Raw genomic sequence first — 14,904 nt, 5'->3', positions numbered from 1 at the left:
GGTGTATATGGACAGAGGACATGCTGGATGGATAAGATTTTACTGTACGAAGCACTAATACTCCAAGGCTGTGCAGCAGGGTTGGATTAGTAGACAGGCCGTTGGACTTTTGTGTATTTGAGAGCATAATTGTGAGAAACGGTGTGAAGGCAGTTCACTATCACTTCCTGTTCTGTTTTAATGCTCATATATGATTGATACTAAGCCATGTTGGATAATTCCATTGGTCTGCCTAAATATCTAACCACCCTCATCAGGAAAGATCTTTCCACTTGCGTTTATACATGGTATGTGTATATTCAAGGGATGTAGACCTAATGAATTACAGCTTCAAGTACTGACATACTGATCTAACCAAGTCAGATTTCTTTTTAAAACCACAACGTAAAACAAAATTCTACTGAAATGCTGGCTATAACCGCATTTACACCAGCAACAGCTGAACTCAGTGGGGAAGAAAACAAGAGAGAACAGGAAGGGAAGTAACTTTTTATTTTTTTATTTTATTTTTTTACAGCTTCCAGTCAAGTTAATCTACAGAGTTTAAACTGTGGTTAACAACCTGCAGGCAGGCCATTGCATAGAGGCAAATTGGTTTATATTTTATGTATTTATTTTATTTTATTTAAGCAAATTGTCTGATATTTTTCTAACCGCATTCATTGACATTGTCTAATGGTAGGCTGATGCTAAAATATGATGGAAATAATTAATCATTTGGGGTTTTGACTTTTGGACAGACAAGGCAAGAAATTCATAGACAACATGTCTGACTGAGGAGACATGCAAGAGGCTTTCTCAACACTTCCTGACATCAATAATTAGACAAAGTGATCAGTAGACTGTTGCTGCCCAGGTAATTTTTTATTTTGTAACAATTTTAAGATTGGGACAGAAATGCCGACCAGAATCTATCACTGGGTTGTTTTTAAAAACTCATCAAGGTGTATTCTGCTTACATGCAATGTTACCTTATATTTTACTGTTATCTGTAAGTATGTTATCGTAGTTATTGATTGGAAATTCAGTCGTTGCTAGTCAATACTGGAAGCGTAAGATGTTAACTTATTCTTGATTAATGACTTTCTTTTCTGATATCCACTTCATTCACCTCACTAGTGCTGGGCACTAATATTCATATTCTTATGGTGCCAATGTGTCCACAGCAAAGAACAAAAAATCTTGATATGAGCAATATAGAAAACATATTTCCACAACCTTTAATATTTGAAAACCTAAGCTTATCTTTCTGATTGAAAAGTCAGAAAACATTGTGTTTCAGTCTTGTACGTGTGGAATAATACATGCTACAACTCACCAACTATGAGTTACTGTAGACATTTGGACACTGTCCTCTCAACTGTTAATAAGTTATTACACAGGTCTCAGAGTGGCAGGAATTTAAATCTGTGAGAAAGGAAGTGGTCATGGAGAGAAAATGGAGCCAGAAAAGAAGAGAAGGGGTGTGTGCAATACTGCAAGTGTGTGCGTCGAGTCCCTCTGCCTCGGCTCTCTCTCTCGCTCTCGCTGTCGCTCTCTCGCTCTCTTTCTCTTTCTCCCTCTCTCTCTTGCTCTCTTTCTCTTTCTCCCTCTGTGTGTGTCATTCTCAGCTTCCAGAAAAGGGTGTGTCCGCCTGCCTGCTGCTGAAAGGGAGGGAGGGGTCACTTCACGGCTACTCCTCCCTGCTCTCTTTCTGTGTCTTATTTCTCTTTCACTCTCATTCCCTTAGTGGCAGTCTCAGGATTAGGCCTTTGTTTCTCTGCTCCTCGCTTTCTCTGTCTTTAAATTTCCATCTTTCTAAAAGTGAGTGTATCTTTGTGTGTTTGTACTTTCCCCTCTCTCTCAGAGTTTTTATGGGGGTGGTGGGGCCGTGGGGGGTGGTGTGGTGTCTTTAGTTGGCCTTTTGAGCCAAGGTAATGCTTGTAGTCATGTTTTTTTAATACATATTTAGATTTTTTTCCTGTAAACTGTGGCCACTTCCTGTCTTGCTTCCTCTCCTACCTATCTTCCTCCTCCTTTCCTCTTTTACAACACAACTTTCTTGTTCCCTTTTCATTCCTCTGCTCTTACTCTCTTCTTTTTGTCCTTTCATCCACTTTACTTCTCATTGCATCTTCAAATGCTCTGATAAATCCCCTGCTTTCACTCCCTGCTCTTGCTCTGTAAGTTTTGAGTTGTTTTATACCTTGTGCTTAACCTTTCCTCCCCCTCTTCCCCCTGTTGCTCTGCCATTTTTTCCCCACCCCCCCTTTTTCCCAAGCCTTATCACCTCCCCTCCTCCCTTTCTAAACCCCCTCCCTCACATTCCCTACCTACTTCTCTTCTTCTTCTGTTTGTCATAAGTTACTCATTTCTTTTCTAACCTTCCATCTCTTCTTCTCTTCCTTAGTGCCAGTTGACTCCTAAGCAGAAGAAGAGCGCGGCCCGGAAGAAGCAGAGGAGCCCGGCCAAGCAGAGCATCTTGACCCAGCAACAACCGCCGCCTTCATCATCACCTCTGCCACCCCCAGCCAGGGAGGAGGAGGAGAAGGAAGAGGAACTGGTAACCAGGCCTCGACCGGCAAAGGAGGAGGAGGAGGAATCGGGGGAGGAGGATCGACAGGAAGTGGTGACAAAGTCTGTGAAGAAGAAGAAGAAGGAAGGAAAGAAAGAAGAGCAGGAGGAGGAGGAGGGCGAAGGAGACATGCCCTCTGTACAGATCAAACCAGAGCCAGAGGAGATGGAGTGCACGGTGAGGAGGGGTACATAGAGCTGATTGGCTGATTGATTAGCAGAGGGGAGGGACTGGAGGAGGGGACAGGGCTAAAGCAAAAGATTCATAGAGAGATGGGTAGATGTTAAGTCAGGTGGGTGTGGACAGGTGACACTGCAACTTGCCAAGCTCACGCTGAGAGGTAATTGATCCTGTCAAGTTAATAAAAAAATGTTTACTTACAAGTACATAATTAAGGGAAGTGTTTTGTGATACTTAATCACCAAAAACTTTCTAAGAGGTACGTTGAGTTACTTAAAAAATGATATGTTTCCTGCACAGAGGGTAAAGTTATGTCATGCTTTGCTAAAATGGGGGGGGGGGCTCCTAATCTGTGCATCTGTGGCCCATAGCAGTGGTTAGAATAGGTTACCTGCATATCTTTTGTTAGCAAAAAAGTTGTTTAAATCGTTCACATTTGATGGAGATGGGAAGACATAAAGTGGCAATAAACGACCCTATGTGGCAAAATTAGATTGCAATATTTGACGACTTTTGGATAAACTAAAGACGATAAGATCTGTTAATTTAAATGCAGCCTTACTTGCAAAGGTATGGTGAAACTCCTTTATTGACATACTGTGTCAATAAACTTGTTAGAATTGAGACAGAAAGTTAAATCACACACAAGATGGCACAGAACTAATGGATGGAAAGGACTCCTAAAAAGTGAAAGTTAAATGTAAAGTAAAATGCAAGTTCTGGGTAGTGGATGGATAGGTGGAGCACAAAATGAGAGATTAACTCATGACGCATGAAGATCTATAGAGTACAATTGATAGTGATGTGACTGGACATGGATATGATGGGGACGGTGAACTGAAGAAAGGATGAATTGGGCAGCGTGTGATTGGGTGGTGCATTGCTAAATCAGAGGACAATTTTGGTGTGATGGGGACTTGAGTTTGCTTTTGCTTAGTTTTATCCTCAGTGACTTTCAGGGAGCGTATCCATAGAAAAAACTGCATGACACCAGTAATGTGAAGGTTACAGGTTTACTTCTGATACACTATCCCTGCCTCAGAGTACGTGAGCAATACCAATCACACTGATCATTTTTCCTGTGAAAACCTCTCTTAATTGTTTAAGGACAAACATTATTGTATTTGGCTTCAGACTTTAGTTTGTCTTAAACAATTGCAGGAAATCTGTTTAATTACTGATAGTAATGTGTTTTTTGATAACTATAGTTAAACAAGAATTTCTGCCCTTAAAATCAGTGCGACAGGTGGACAGATAAAAGTCATGAACACTTTAAATTAAAGACTTTAAATACACTGTAAGTAATCAAATAATTAATTAATTTTGGCCTGAGATGATTAAATCTAACTGTTTACATTTTTCCAGCCTATAGATTTTCAACGTATTACAATAGGCTCCACACATACACATAGTTTTGCATATAGTGGTCAAACACAAAGATTCAGAGCCACTGATGAAAACAAACATTTATCAGCACAGAAAACGTTCACAGGTTCAGTTTAACTGTTGTGGTTGTTTATAGGTAAATAACCAGTTTGATCACGATTACACGTTTGTTTTGTGTTGAATTTTATCCTCATTTGAACGCTATTAAGAACAATTTCATCCACTTCCATCATTTTCTCAGCTGTTGCACATTGCTGGTCTTGTCATATGGTAGGGTGTAGTTTCTCATCAAATGTAGGCTATGAGTATATGAAGTGAATGTAATCATTAGTATTAAATAGATCGGGAGTATTTCCATTCCACAATGGCTGAAGTCACAGGTTGACAGCGCTGGCATGTAGCTACACCTGTGACATGTCTAGCTTTAGTGCTAAGTGGATAGGTAGGTTCATGTACCCAGTTATATTTGGAGACAGAGGAGGGTAAAAATAAAAAGATGTGAGCAGTAATGATAAGGTGAGGCCAGTCTGAGACACCGGCACACTGTAGCAGCTATTGATGTAGCTACTTACTGAGGAAGGAAGCTGTGGGCTGGATGGAGGAGGGTACAAAGAGAAGAAGCTGTCAGAAGTGTAAAAAAGCAGAGAGAAAAAGCAACAATTTGGTGGCAAGGACACATGACCAAAGAGTGCAGATGGAGAGATAGGAGGGAAGGTAGAGAGGTGGAGGTGGAGAGGTTGTGGATTTACAGATATGCCAAGGCAGACTGTGCTGCAGGATTGTGATTGCTGTCCGTGATGCCTTTAATGGCTTTGTCTGTTTTCTATAATGTTTTAGTCCCACTCTGTACAGCCAGCAGCAGACGATGCAGCTTTGGCGTACATTAGAAAAGCAAATAATGCCAATGGCCAATTTGAGAGAAACAACAAGTAGAAAGATTGTTTTTCTCTTACAGTGAAATCAGTAAAAAAAGACGCAATTATATATTATGAGTGATTTTACTATATTTACTGCACAATTATTAAAAAAAAGATTTATTGTGCTGAAACTATTTTAGTAATTGTTTTGTGTATTCATCCACCTTAGACAAACATTCCTTGCCACTTACAGAGAAATTAGTCCTTATAAGCAAAAATACTGGAAACTATGTTGAAGCAGTGATGCTTAAAGAAAACTGCTTCAACTATTTCAAATTTTTACTTTCTAGCTACGATACAGAAGTGCAGTTCTGTCATCAGTTATAAAAGAAGAATGGGTTCACAGCCATGTCAGATGCCTGTCAAACTGACTGACATAGCTATTTTGTAATTGTACAGAAAAAGCCGACAACACGGACCTAGAGTGGAGCTATGGCAATATTGGAAGGTGTTTATTATCCTGCTATTTTGATTGACATGACCTATGATGGGCTGAGCAAGATTTGTGACATCATGTGGCCCATAGAAAAACTTAAAACCTATATCTCTAGTAAATTGTATGGTATGTACGGGTAGGAGAAGCAAGACAGGCTCTGTAAGTGAGTGGTGTATTTAGGGGGGAAAGGTTGGAGGTAAAATTAACAGGCAAGATTAACACTGGGAAAAAAACAGCTGTTATTAATTCCCCACAAACCTTCACATATTACTGCATCTTTAACTTTTAGAAGAAATATGTGTATATCTGTGAACCTTCATGCGTAGTTTTAAGTCACAATTCAGCAGTGTGGTGTCTCTGAATGGCTCTGAGGTATGGTGTCACCCGTGGGGGCTTGTCTTCATTTAGGTTAAAGCTGGATTTAAGATAAAGTTTATCAGAGGCTGATAAATAGGATGTATTTCATCCACTAAGAATTGAAACTGTTCAAAGGAGATCACATCTTATTAATTACTTTGCCAGTGTCACATTCAGGTTGATAATTGTCTCTTTAAAATTAAAACTGTGTCTTTTTTGGTTGATTTATGTTAGTGTTGTGGCATGGATTGATTTGGGTCAGTGAAGGGTGGGGGTTGGGTGGAGTAGTATTGCATAAGGACTCATTAAGCTGAGGGTGTGTCTGTGCGTGTGTGTGCTGACCACACCTCTGTGGCTGCCACAAACAGGGGCGAGTGAGGTTTCCTGACTATAGATAAAGTCTCCAGGAAGCAGATCCTCCTGGCATTCACTCTGCTGGGAACATACAAAGGCTTGCAGTGCGTCACATCATTCTTCATTTTACAAATCTCTTCTTAGTTAAATTCGTTATTATCCTTTATAAAATAACATGTTGATTTTACTAAGGTCAAGTCGTTTGCTTCTTTTCATTTCATTGTTACCCTTTCAACTATTTACTCGATTGTACATTTAAAAAATTGGTCTGGAAAATGTCCGAAAAGAGTGAAATGTGCCATTATTTATTTGACCAGCTAGCACAGAAGACAAAAAAGCAGCAGATCTGCGCAACTGAGAAACTGGAAATGAGGATTGTTTGACATCTTTTAATAATCAATTATGAACTAGGAATCTGCAGAGCTTTGCTTGGATTTTACACTCTGGCTCTGTGTACACTTTTCCGCAAAACAGTCTTCATTGGTGCATAGAAGGATAACAACTGTAGGCAGGAGAGCTACGGAGGAGATGGCACAGCACGAGGCCATGCTGACCACTTTAGAGGAGACTCTCATGGAAAGCAAAAAGGAAAAAAAAAAAGCTTAAACTGGCTGCTTCCAACAAGTTGACTATTGTTTGTCAGAGTGTCAGAGCATTGTCAAAGGTCATTCTGTGGCCTAGTTGTGACTTTCTAGCAAAAGTTATTGGACTCTTTTTCTACCAGAACAGAAAATATTTAATTTCATCGCATTTCTTTTTCCCGCCATCGCTCTTTATTCTTTTTTTAAGCTTTCTTTTCCTGTCTCTCTCTATTTCATTCTCTCTCTTTCTCCCTGTTGCCCTAATAGGATATGTCAAGGGAGGCTCTGCTTCCGCTCGCCCCATCACCATGACAACCGCGGCTCTGGCGGGAGTAGCCTGACACCCTCCTCCCATCCCCACTCCTCCTCTTCCTCCTCCACCTTTCCAAACCAGCTTCTCTCTCTCTTTTTTCCCTGCCCCCTCTTAACTCTCTCTCTAACTTGCCACTTCAGCCAAAGGCTCACACAAACACACACAATCTCTCTCAAACACACAAAGACACACACACACACACACACACACACACACACACACACTGAATACCTGCCAGCACAGCAGTGAATAGCCCTGTAATCTCTCTCTCTCTCTTACACACACACACACACACACACACACACACACACACACACACACACACACACACACACAATGAGACCCTCTGTGTGTGTTTGTGTGTCTCACTGATGTATGCACATAAACAAGTCAGTTGTCCTCCAGCAAACAGGAGCAGTCATGCACAAAGACAGAGCACAACACATACATACATGTGCACACACTATTACACCCTGTGTGTGTGTGTGTGAGAGAGCGAGAGGGCAAGAGAGCATGAGACATGAGAGGTTTGAGGCCTATTTATTATGCTTTTGCCAGGAGGGCTTTGCAAGCACAAGTTTTAGTATGTGTATGTTTGAGTGTGTGAAGAATTGTGTTAAAGCATACAATCCATTCAGAAGACAGCACATTCACAATTTTGGGATAGAGAGAGAGAGAGTCAGGGAGAGTGAGATGTAGTGGGTGAGGAAAGCGAATGCATTGCAGATACAGTATTGGATGGATGCAGCTTCCTCTGCTGGTGCAGGATGATGATGTCATTGTTGGCAGCCCACTTCCTCCAGTTTGGAGTTTCCAGGAAGTAAAAACAGCTGCTTTGAGTGGGCCAGAAAAATGCGATACGACTGCTCAGTGTGTATTTCTCTTCAGAGCTATTATAATAGTTTATGAAATGGATTAAAATAATTTAATATTTAGTTCTTCATGTTCTAGTAAAAAATTGGTACATAGTATGTGATTCAGTTCTGATTCAGTTCTCTCATCTGGAAAATAATTTTTCTCTCTTTACACAACTATTTCTGTCACTTTTCATGTGTGACTTCCAGGAGACACTTTGTACAAGTGTGCAGTCATCCCCATGTTACCATGTCACTGATCTTTTAATTTAATCCTCAATATAAGCACTTTAAATTAATCTTTGATCTTCTTTCTGATGACTAATATTGACTGAGATAACGGCAACGATGAATAAGAAGATGAAGATAGGTCATAAATGCTATAAATAATCACAGGGGTGCACAACAGTTAAGATTAATGACAGCTGCTCTGTTGATGTTGGAAAGCTTCACTGATGCAATACAGTTAGTAAAGCTGCACTTCCTCTTTGCTGATTTGGTCATAAACAGGTCTAAAGATTGGTGCATTACACTTTTTTTTGTTTTCCTGTCTCTTCATTTGACATCAGCACTAACAGCCTTCAAGTTAACAAGTCTTTCTGTGTAGTCAGCTCTAAAATGGGGGTTTTATTAAAACCAAGTTTAAAAATGTTGCAGTTCAGTGAGATAATCTCACCTGGTTCCAACACAAACAGACTGTTTCCTGAGTTAAGCTAAAGTCCCGGGTGTCGACGTCTGTAATGAGCATTACTGGTCTTTAGAGTTTTAGTGCCCGCTTGACTGAGCCAAAATGTTTGTGGTTTTTCATTTATATAAGCGATAATTTAGAAGTAATGGATGGGTCAAGAGATCTGTAAATGAGTTTCTCCATCCTCAGCAGTATGTGGCCGAGGGGGGTCTTTAAGTTGTACAAACTGTTGAAATAGCAATTAAAAGCCTTTTAAATTTGAATAATTTTCTGTCTCCTCTTCAGTGTAGCTTTTGGCTTTCAATCAAATGACTTTCTTAGTTCCTTAAGTTACAGTATGTCAGGGGTAATTTTTTATCATGTAATATGTGACCTTACACAGGAAGATGGAGCAAAGACAAACTGATGGAAGTGCGATGTTTTGACAATTAGAAAAGCAAGTTGAATAACTGGAAAACTGACTTTCAAGAGATGTTCTACAGGAATTTCTAAAGACATTGTTGATGCACTATATGACAAATTCAAAAGGCATCAACTCAGGACCAAAGTGACAGGTTATGTTCTGAGCTGACTGTTATCAACTCTTTGTCTGCCTACACTTTCCGCAAAGTATATTGCATAGTTCAATGCAGCAGGTTCAGACACATTCTTATACAGCGAGGTAAGAGAGGTAAATTGTTACAGTTCAATGCATCTAATTCTTAAAACAACACAGTGGCGTAATCTTATTTATAAACTGCTATGGTGACGTTGTTTTTTATGTCTTCATTGTGGAGACAGGGATCAGACACTGACATTTACAAGTGCATGCATAGATAGGGTGTTGCAACAAAGACTTAGACAGGTTTTAAACAAGTCCAGCTTGGCCCAGTTAGGTAAACTACTTATTTGGAGGTGAAAACAAAAGTGAACAGTAACATCATCCTATTTTGTTTGTTTCAGAACTCGTTTCTTGACGTTCCCTTGTCTCTCCATTAAAGCCTTTTGGAAAAAATTAGGTCACAGTCACCATAAAAGGGTGACCAAGACTGTCAAAATGGCCCCAGGTTCTTGAAAAACAATTTTATTGTTTTGTTGTTAAGCTGAATGGTCTTTCCTTATTTGTTTCAGAACCATGTACTGGTTATTCAGCTGAGGCACCTGTAACTGACACCTAACTCCATAAATAGATGGGTTTCCTGTCTACAAATAATGTGAGCCCAGCATTGGGGTAGAAAACACAATTCCACAATGTCAAATTAGCTTATATACAGAAATAAGCAAGCGAATAGAATATAAATGTTAGTCCTAATTGATGGTTTCTTAAAAACAGCTATTTTATATTTTATTTTATATATTTTAAATTTAGTGCAGTGGATAAATGCTTAATGTAACTGTAAATCGCTGCAGATACTGTACATCGTTTCACCGGCAGGCTTTTAATTCAGATTTACATTGGATTGTCTTATATTTTCCTTTTTAACCAAACATGTTGGAAGAGTATGAGGCTACCTAAAGGTGAACTTTTCTTTTAATTGAGGAAAACTAAAGTTGCAGCCTACCTTCATGTGAAGTTCTGCACAGCTGTAATTAAATCTTGAGTAGGGGTTAAAGTGAGGCCATCTTGTGTAGGCGTATGGGATAAACATGTTACTAAGCACCCGGGAAATCAACACTGGCAACTCCTATTAGGTGACATTAGGAGACGATAACATTGGCTAACTGTGCTGGGATCAGCCTGTTAACAGGTGGCATGAACCAGAGAGCAGCAGATAGAGAGGAATATACTTTCTGACCCCTTAACACAGGGTGGGGGCAGTTGGTGATTCTTTGGGTGGGACAGACTGTAATGTGTGGAGCTGTGTGTGTGTGTGTGTGTGTGTGTGTGTTGGGCGGGGCAGCATGCTTGGTGGGTAATATCTCCCCCAGCTGTTGTTTTGTCTTTATTTTATCAGCCATATCTGCCTTCACACTCCACCAACTCAAGATATATTTTGCATATATAGTATAAGTCCAGCAGAAATTAATGCCCTGAAATTCGTCATTAAATAGTGTAGATTAGAGACATGCTCTGTCTTTGTCCTGTTCTTTTTAACTGGGTGTCAATTTGTCCCTCAAGCCTCCTTTCAACTTTCACATATTGGCCATGGCAGGACGTATCGATTTCTTCAGTAAGGAAAGGTCACATGGACTGAAAGCCCATTAAACCTCAGTGAAAGTCTGTTTTACTCTACATGTATCACCTTTTTTTTTTTTTTTACACCACACAAGATCTTATTCTCCCCCAACAGGCCAGTGCAGGGTAGTGTTACCAGGTCTGCTGCTGGTTTGCACACATGCTGAAAAAGAGACATGTAAGGGTAGATAGAATAGTTGTGGTAGAAACAAATCTGCTGATTGAGAACACACAAACAAACCTGAAACTAGGTTACAGTGCTGAACACCTTCAGCAATAAGTAAGCTATTGTTATAACGGTTAATGGAAAAGTTCCTGTGATGGCAACAAGCCATTAGTGACTAGCATTACCTTCCATGTTAAATGTGTTTAAGTCAGTATACATTTGTAAGTAAAGTACGTGTGACAGTCACAGGAACTCTCTTATAGAGAGTCCAATAAAATACAGTTTCTTAATACTAATTTGGTAATAGAGCCTTTGCTGTTGGTTGTCCTTGTCACGTAATCCGTCATCAATAAGTTATGTGCCTAGTGAACGTCAGCATGTGATCAGTGTGTCACTGCAGCCATATAAAACATTACCTGTTAACCCTTTGCTGAACTTGCTCAATCGCATAAATATAATTATGAAGCCACAGTATGTATCTTTAATTATACTTTAGCATGTGAATGCTTTATTGCTAATGTAAAGCACTCATTAGTGCATGTGAACAACATGTTACGACCCTGGACAGGCAGTATTACATCTTTCTCTCTGCCTGGCGTTTCTCACCACTGCAGTCACAGCTGCTACCCGCTTTTATTCAAGTTAGAGTTCACATGAATTAATTGCAAGGCAAAGACTGGGTGACCCATTTTACGATGGAGCAGTTGAGCTGAGACGTGCAAGAGGAAAAGCGGAGTAATCTGGCGAGCATCGCTCCATTACTGTTTGGTTAAGGTGAATCCTGTTCCAGTCCTAAGCTGATCTTACTGTTTCAGACCTAAATACAGATTATTTCTATTTGTATTTGACCTCGAATACTGTCAAAGGTTTCACAGTTTGCTCTTGTCCACTCTCAGATAAGGAGCTATTTCAATTTCTATAAGGTTAGCAAACCATGATTTTGTTTGTGTGTATGTTATTGTCGCTTCTAGAACAGAAGGTGTTTTCCATTTATGTTTTCCAACTACAAAAATGTCCGTTTCTAAACGTATTCATTCGCGAAAGAGAAAGGGCTCTTTAAAAAATGTTCTTTAGTCAAACGCCACCAAATTTAATAATAATTGCTGAGCCGTGATCCCCAGGGTCGATGGCTTGATACCAGTTCCTCTTGAACACATGTAACGTGACACTGAAATCTCTGTAGTAATGCCATCATCATGTGCAGCTGTCTAAAAAAACAATTTCGTCAACGGGATCAGTATCATGTTAGTTACTATTATTAATTATTACATCAATTGTAAAAGCCCATCCAAAAACTGAGCTCTATGGGTCCATGATTTGCCCCCCAATTAACTGCGGTTCATCATTGAGTGCCCCATCAAAAGTTTCCTTCGGTTGGTTTCTCTTCATTTTTTTCTCCCTCAGTGTGCCTTGAAGATCACAGAGCTTGCAGGGGTCCAATGAGGTTTTTCTTGTTTCTTCTTTCTTCAGCCTTTCAGTCTTTTCTTTTGGAGATTTTGCAAAAGATTGTTGGTTTAAGCTGAACAACTGTGAAAAGAGGGGAAAAGGATAGAAGAGGGGAGGGGAAAAAACTAAATGAGAATGAGGCAAATATGAGAGTGAGTGGGTGGAAATGAAGCCAACAAGGCATGAAAGGGTGAGGTGGGAAGAAATAAAGGTGTGGCCAATGTAAGGAGGGAAAGATGCCAGAGGCAGGAGGTGGGGGTTTGGGAGAGAAAGGTGAAAGGGGTGTGGTCATGATAGAGTGAGAGAAAAAAGAAAGTGTTGGGGCGGTGGGTGATGGAAAGATGTACGGACTGCGAAGGAAAGGGAAAGGAGTTGGTGGTGGGTGGGGAACGAGTGGAAAATATGGAGTCAGCTGATAGCTCCCAGTTTCCATGGTAACGGTAGGCCTTTCCCACCCACTCTTTCTATCTCATCTCTCTTTTTCCTCTCTGCCTCACACACTCTATCACTTTTTTCAGACTTCACTTTCCTTTCAGTTTTTCCATTTTTTTTATGAGGATGTTTCCCTATTATCACATTACATGTTTTTTGCTGAACCCTCCTTTTTACCTTCCGCTTTCTTTCCTCACCTTCTCTCCTCTCCTCTCTTCTCCTTTCCTTTCTATTTCTATTATAGAGCTCTTCAAATTCTTCCTATCCTCAAGTTTTGTGGAGGTCCTTAATCTGTATTTCTTATGTGTTGTCAAAGCTTCCTTTCCTTTCATTTTTACCGGACTACATTAGTGCTACCTTACCTTTTTGTTACATATTGGCTGAACTGTGAGATAGAAACATTACGCATTACGCACAATCTAGAAGATTTGTGAAAATGGATGCTTCTTGAAGCTCCATTACCATGTTATTTTATTGGACTGAAATTAAAGTTCACAAATGTGAATTGCCAATGCCAAGAAAATCCATTGTCTATGCAAGTTTTTGTGGAGTAAAATGTCCTTGTAGGTGCAAAAAATCATTTAAAAAGCATATTAAATGTAATGCAACCTGTAATACACAGAAAATGCAAAACCAATAATGTCTTTTTTTTTTTTTTTTTTTTTTTTTTTTTTTTTTTAGCAGATGTCATTTTCTTATGTAGTGATATAATTCCTATGTAGTGATTGTTTACTGCATGGGGCATTTACAAACTTAAATATTTGCGTCTTCTTCCAGTGTAACAGAGCCCAAGCTTTAGCTGAACTGCGAGACCCGATAATAGGGCGTAGTGCAGTCTCCACCCTCATCTCCTCTCTTACAGCCAGCTATGTTCAGCTGAACTGGAAGGAGGCCAACTTCTGGACTCTTCCCCCCTCTCTCTCCATTTGTCCTGTTCTTCATTTACTTTTCCTTGTGTGTTATTTTTTTTAATCTCGGTCAGTACCAGTCTCTCTCATTCCAACCCTTCTCCCCCTCCCAATGTGTCACACACAGCAGCCATTGTTTCCCTCATCCTGATCTATATGGCCCGGCCCTGGGTGGCTGTAGAGGCAAATGGCTGACAAAACTAGGGCATATTGTGAAAAAGCCTGATACCAGTTATGTGTAAGGATCAATCCAGGATGAAGCAGTTCCTCAAGGAAAACTTTTTACGTAAACAGCCAAAATTAGTACGTGAAAATATGCAGAAAGTCAACAGGCACGTTTACTTCAGGAATCCTGGAACCTGTAATAATCTCTTGCTGTTTTGCATCTCTACAGTGTATTTGAATATATGCAGTATTGGTATTACATGTGTTTCCATGCACATGTAATGACAAGGTGACTGTGCAGCAGACAGACACTGTTAAACAAACCTGTCAAGTTTCCTTTAATCAGTTTCACAACACAGAAGGAAATAATGAAATTATTATGTTATGTTTTGCTTGTTTGGCTTCTGGTGGCTATTTAAAAAATAAAGCAGCATGTATTAATATTTATTGGCATGCTTCACCTAAATCGGCCTAATTAACACACCAGTTTACCATTATCTGGGCTGTCCTTTCAGAGTAATAACTTGTATTTAGTTAATCGTCTAATTTTCGAAGTCAGTGTGCAAAATGTGAAATAAAGCCTGCCTCACCCTAACCCAAGAAACTGCTAATGGAATAACACAATGATGTAAATACAGCTATATAGTTCTTGGAGGTTTATGTTTTAGTTCTAACTTCTTTTACATGTTATTGCCCCCACCCAAATCCTCTCAAGCAGGCAGATGTCAACTGCGCACAGCCGACAGACCTGAAGGTAAAGTCTGAGTCGCCACTTTGCAAGACAGAGCCCTCTTCGCCTCAGCCGGCCCCTGCCGAGGTCCAGACCGAACCCGTTGACCTGTCCCTTAACAAGCCCCGCTCCTCTTCGCTCCCTGCTTCAACAACAAGCACCACAGTTAAGCCTGCGCCCAGCAGTGCCGTGACCCAGCCCAGCCTGTCAGCCACACCAGTTCCCTCTGCGGTACAATCCATAGGCTCCATGGTAACTACAAACTTGTATCCCCTCCATTGT

General features: G+C 40.2%; 1 protein-coding gene across 4 annotated transcripts in view; it reads left to right on the top strand.

Annotated features, from left to right (window-relative positions):
• The window catches only part of klf8 (Kruppel like factor 8), a 57,518-nt gene that overhangs the window by 29,204 nt on the left and 13,410 nt on the right, over window positions 1–14,904 (top strand). For 3 of the 4 annotated variants that reach the window (XM_067491561.1, XM_067491560.1, XM_067491563.1), the window contains 2 exons: window positions 2,390–2,731; window positions 14,608–14,874. In XM_067491561.1, the coding sequence (XP_067347662.1) occupies window positions 2,390–2,731; window positions 14,608–14,874 (609 nt within the window). The remainder of the gene's footprint in view (window positions 1–2,389; window positions 2,732–14,607; window positions 14,875–14,904) is intronic. The other variant, XM_067491562.1, reaches the window with a different exon arrangement.

This window comes from Channa argus, chromosome 22 (assembly GCF_033026475.1).
Source record: "Channa argus isolate prfri chromosome 22, Channa argus male v1.0, whole genome shotgun sequence".
Taxonomy (NCBI): domain Eukaryota; kingdom Metazoa; phylum Chordata; class Actinopteri; order Anabantiformes; family Channidae; genus Channa; species Channa argus.
The sequence above is the reverse complement of the archived record's forward strand: the minus strand, read 5'-3'. Positions and strand labels throughout refer to the sequence as shown.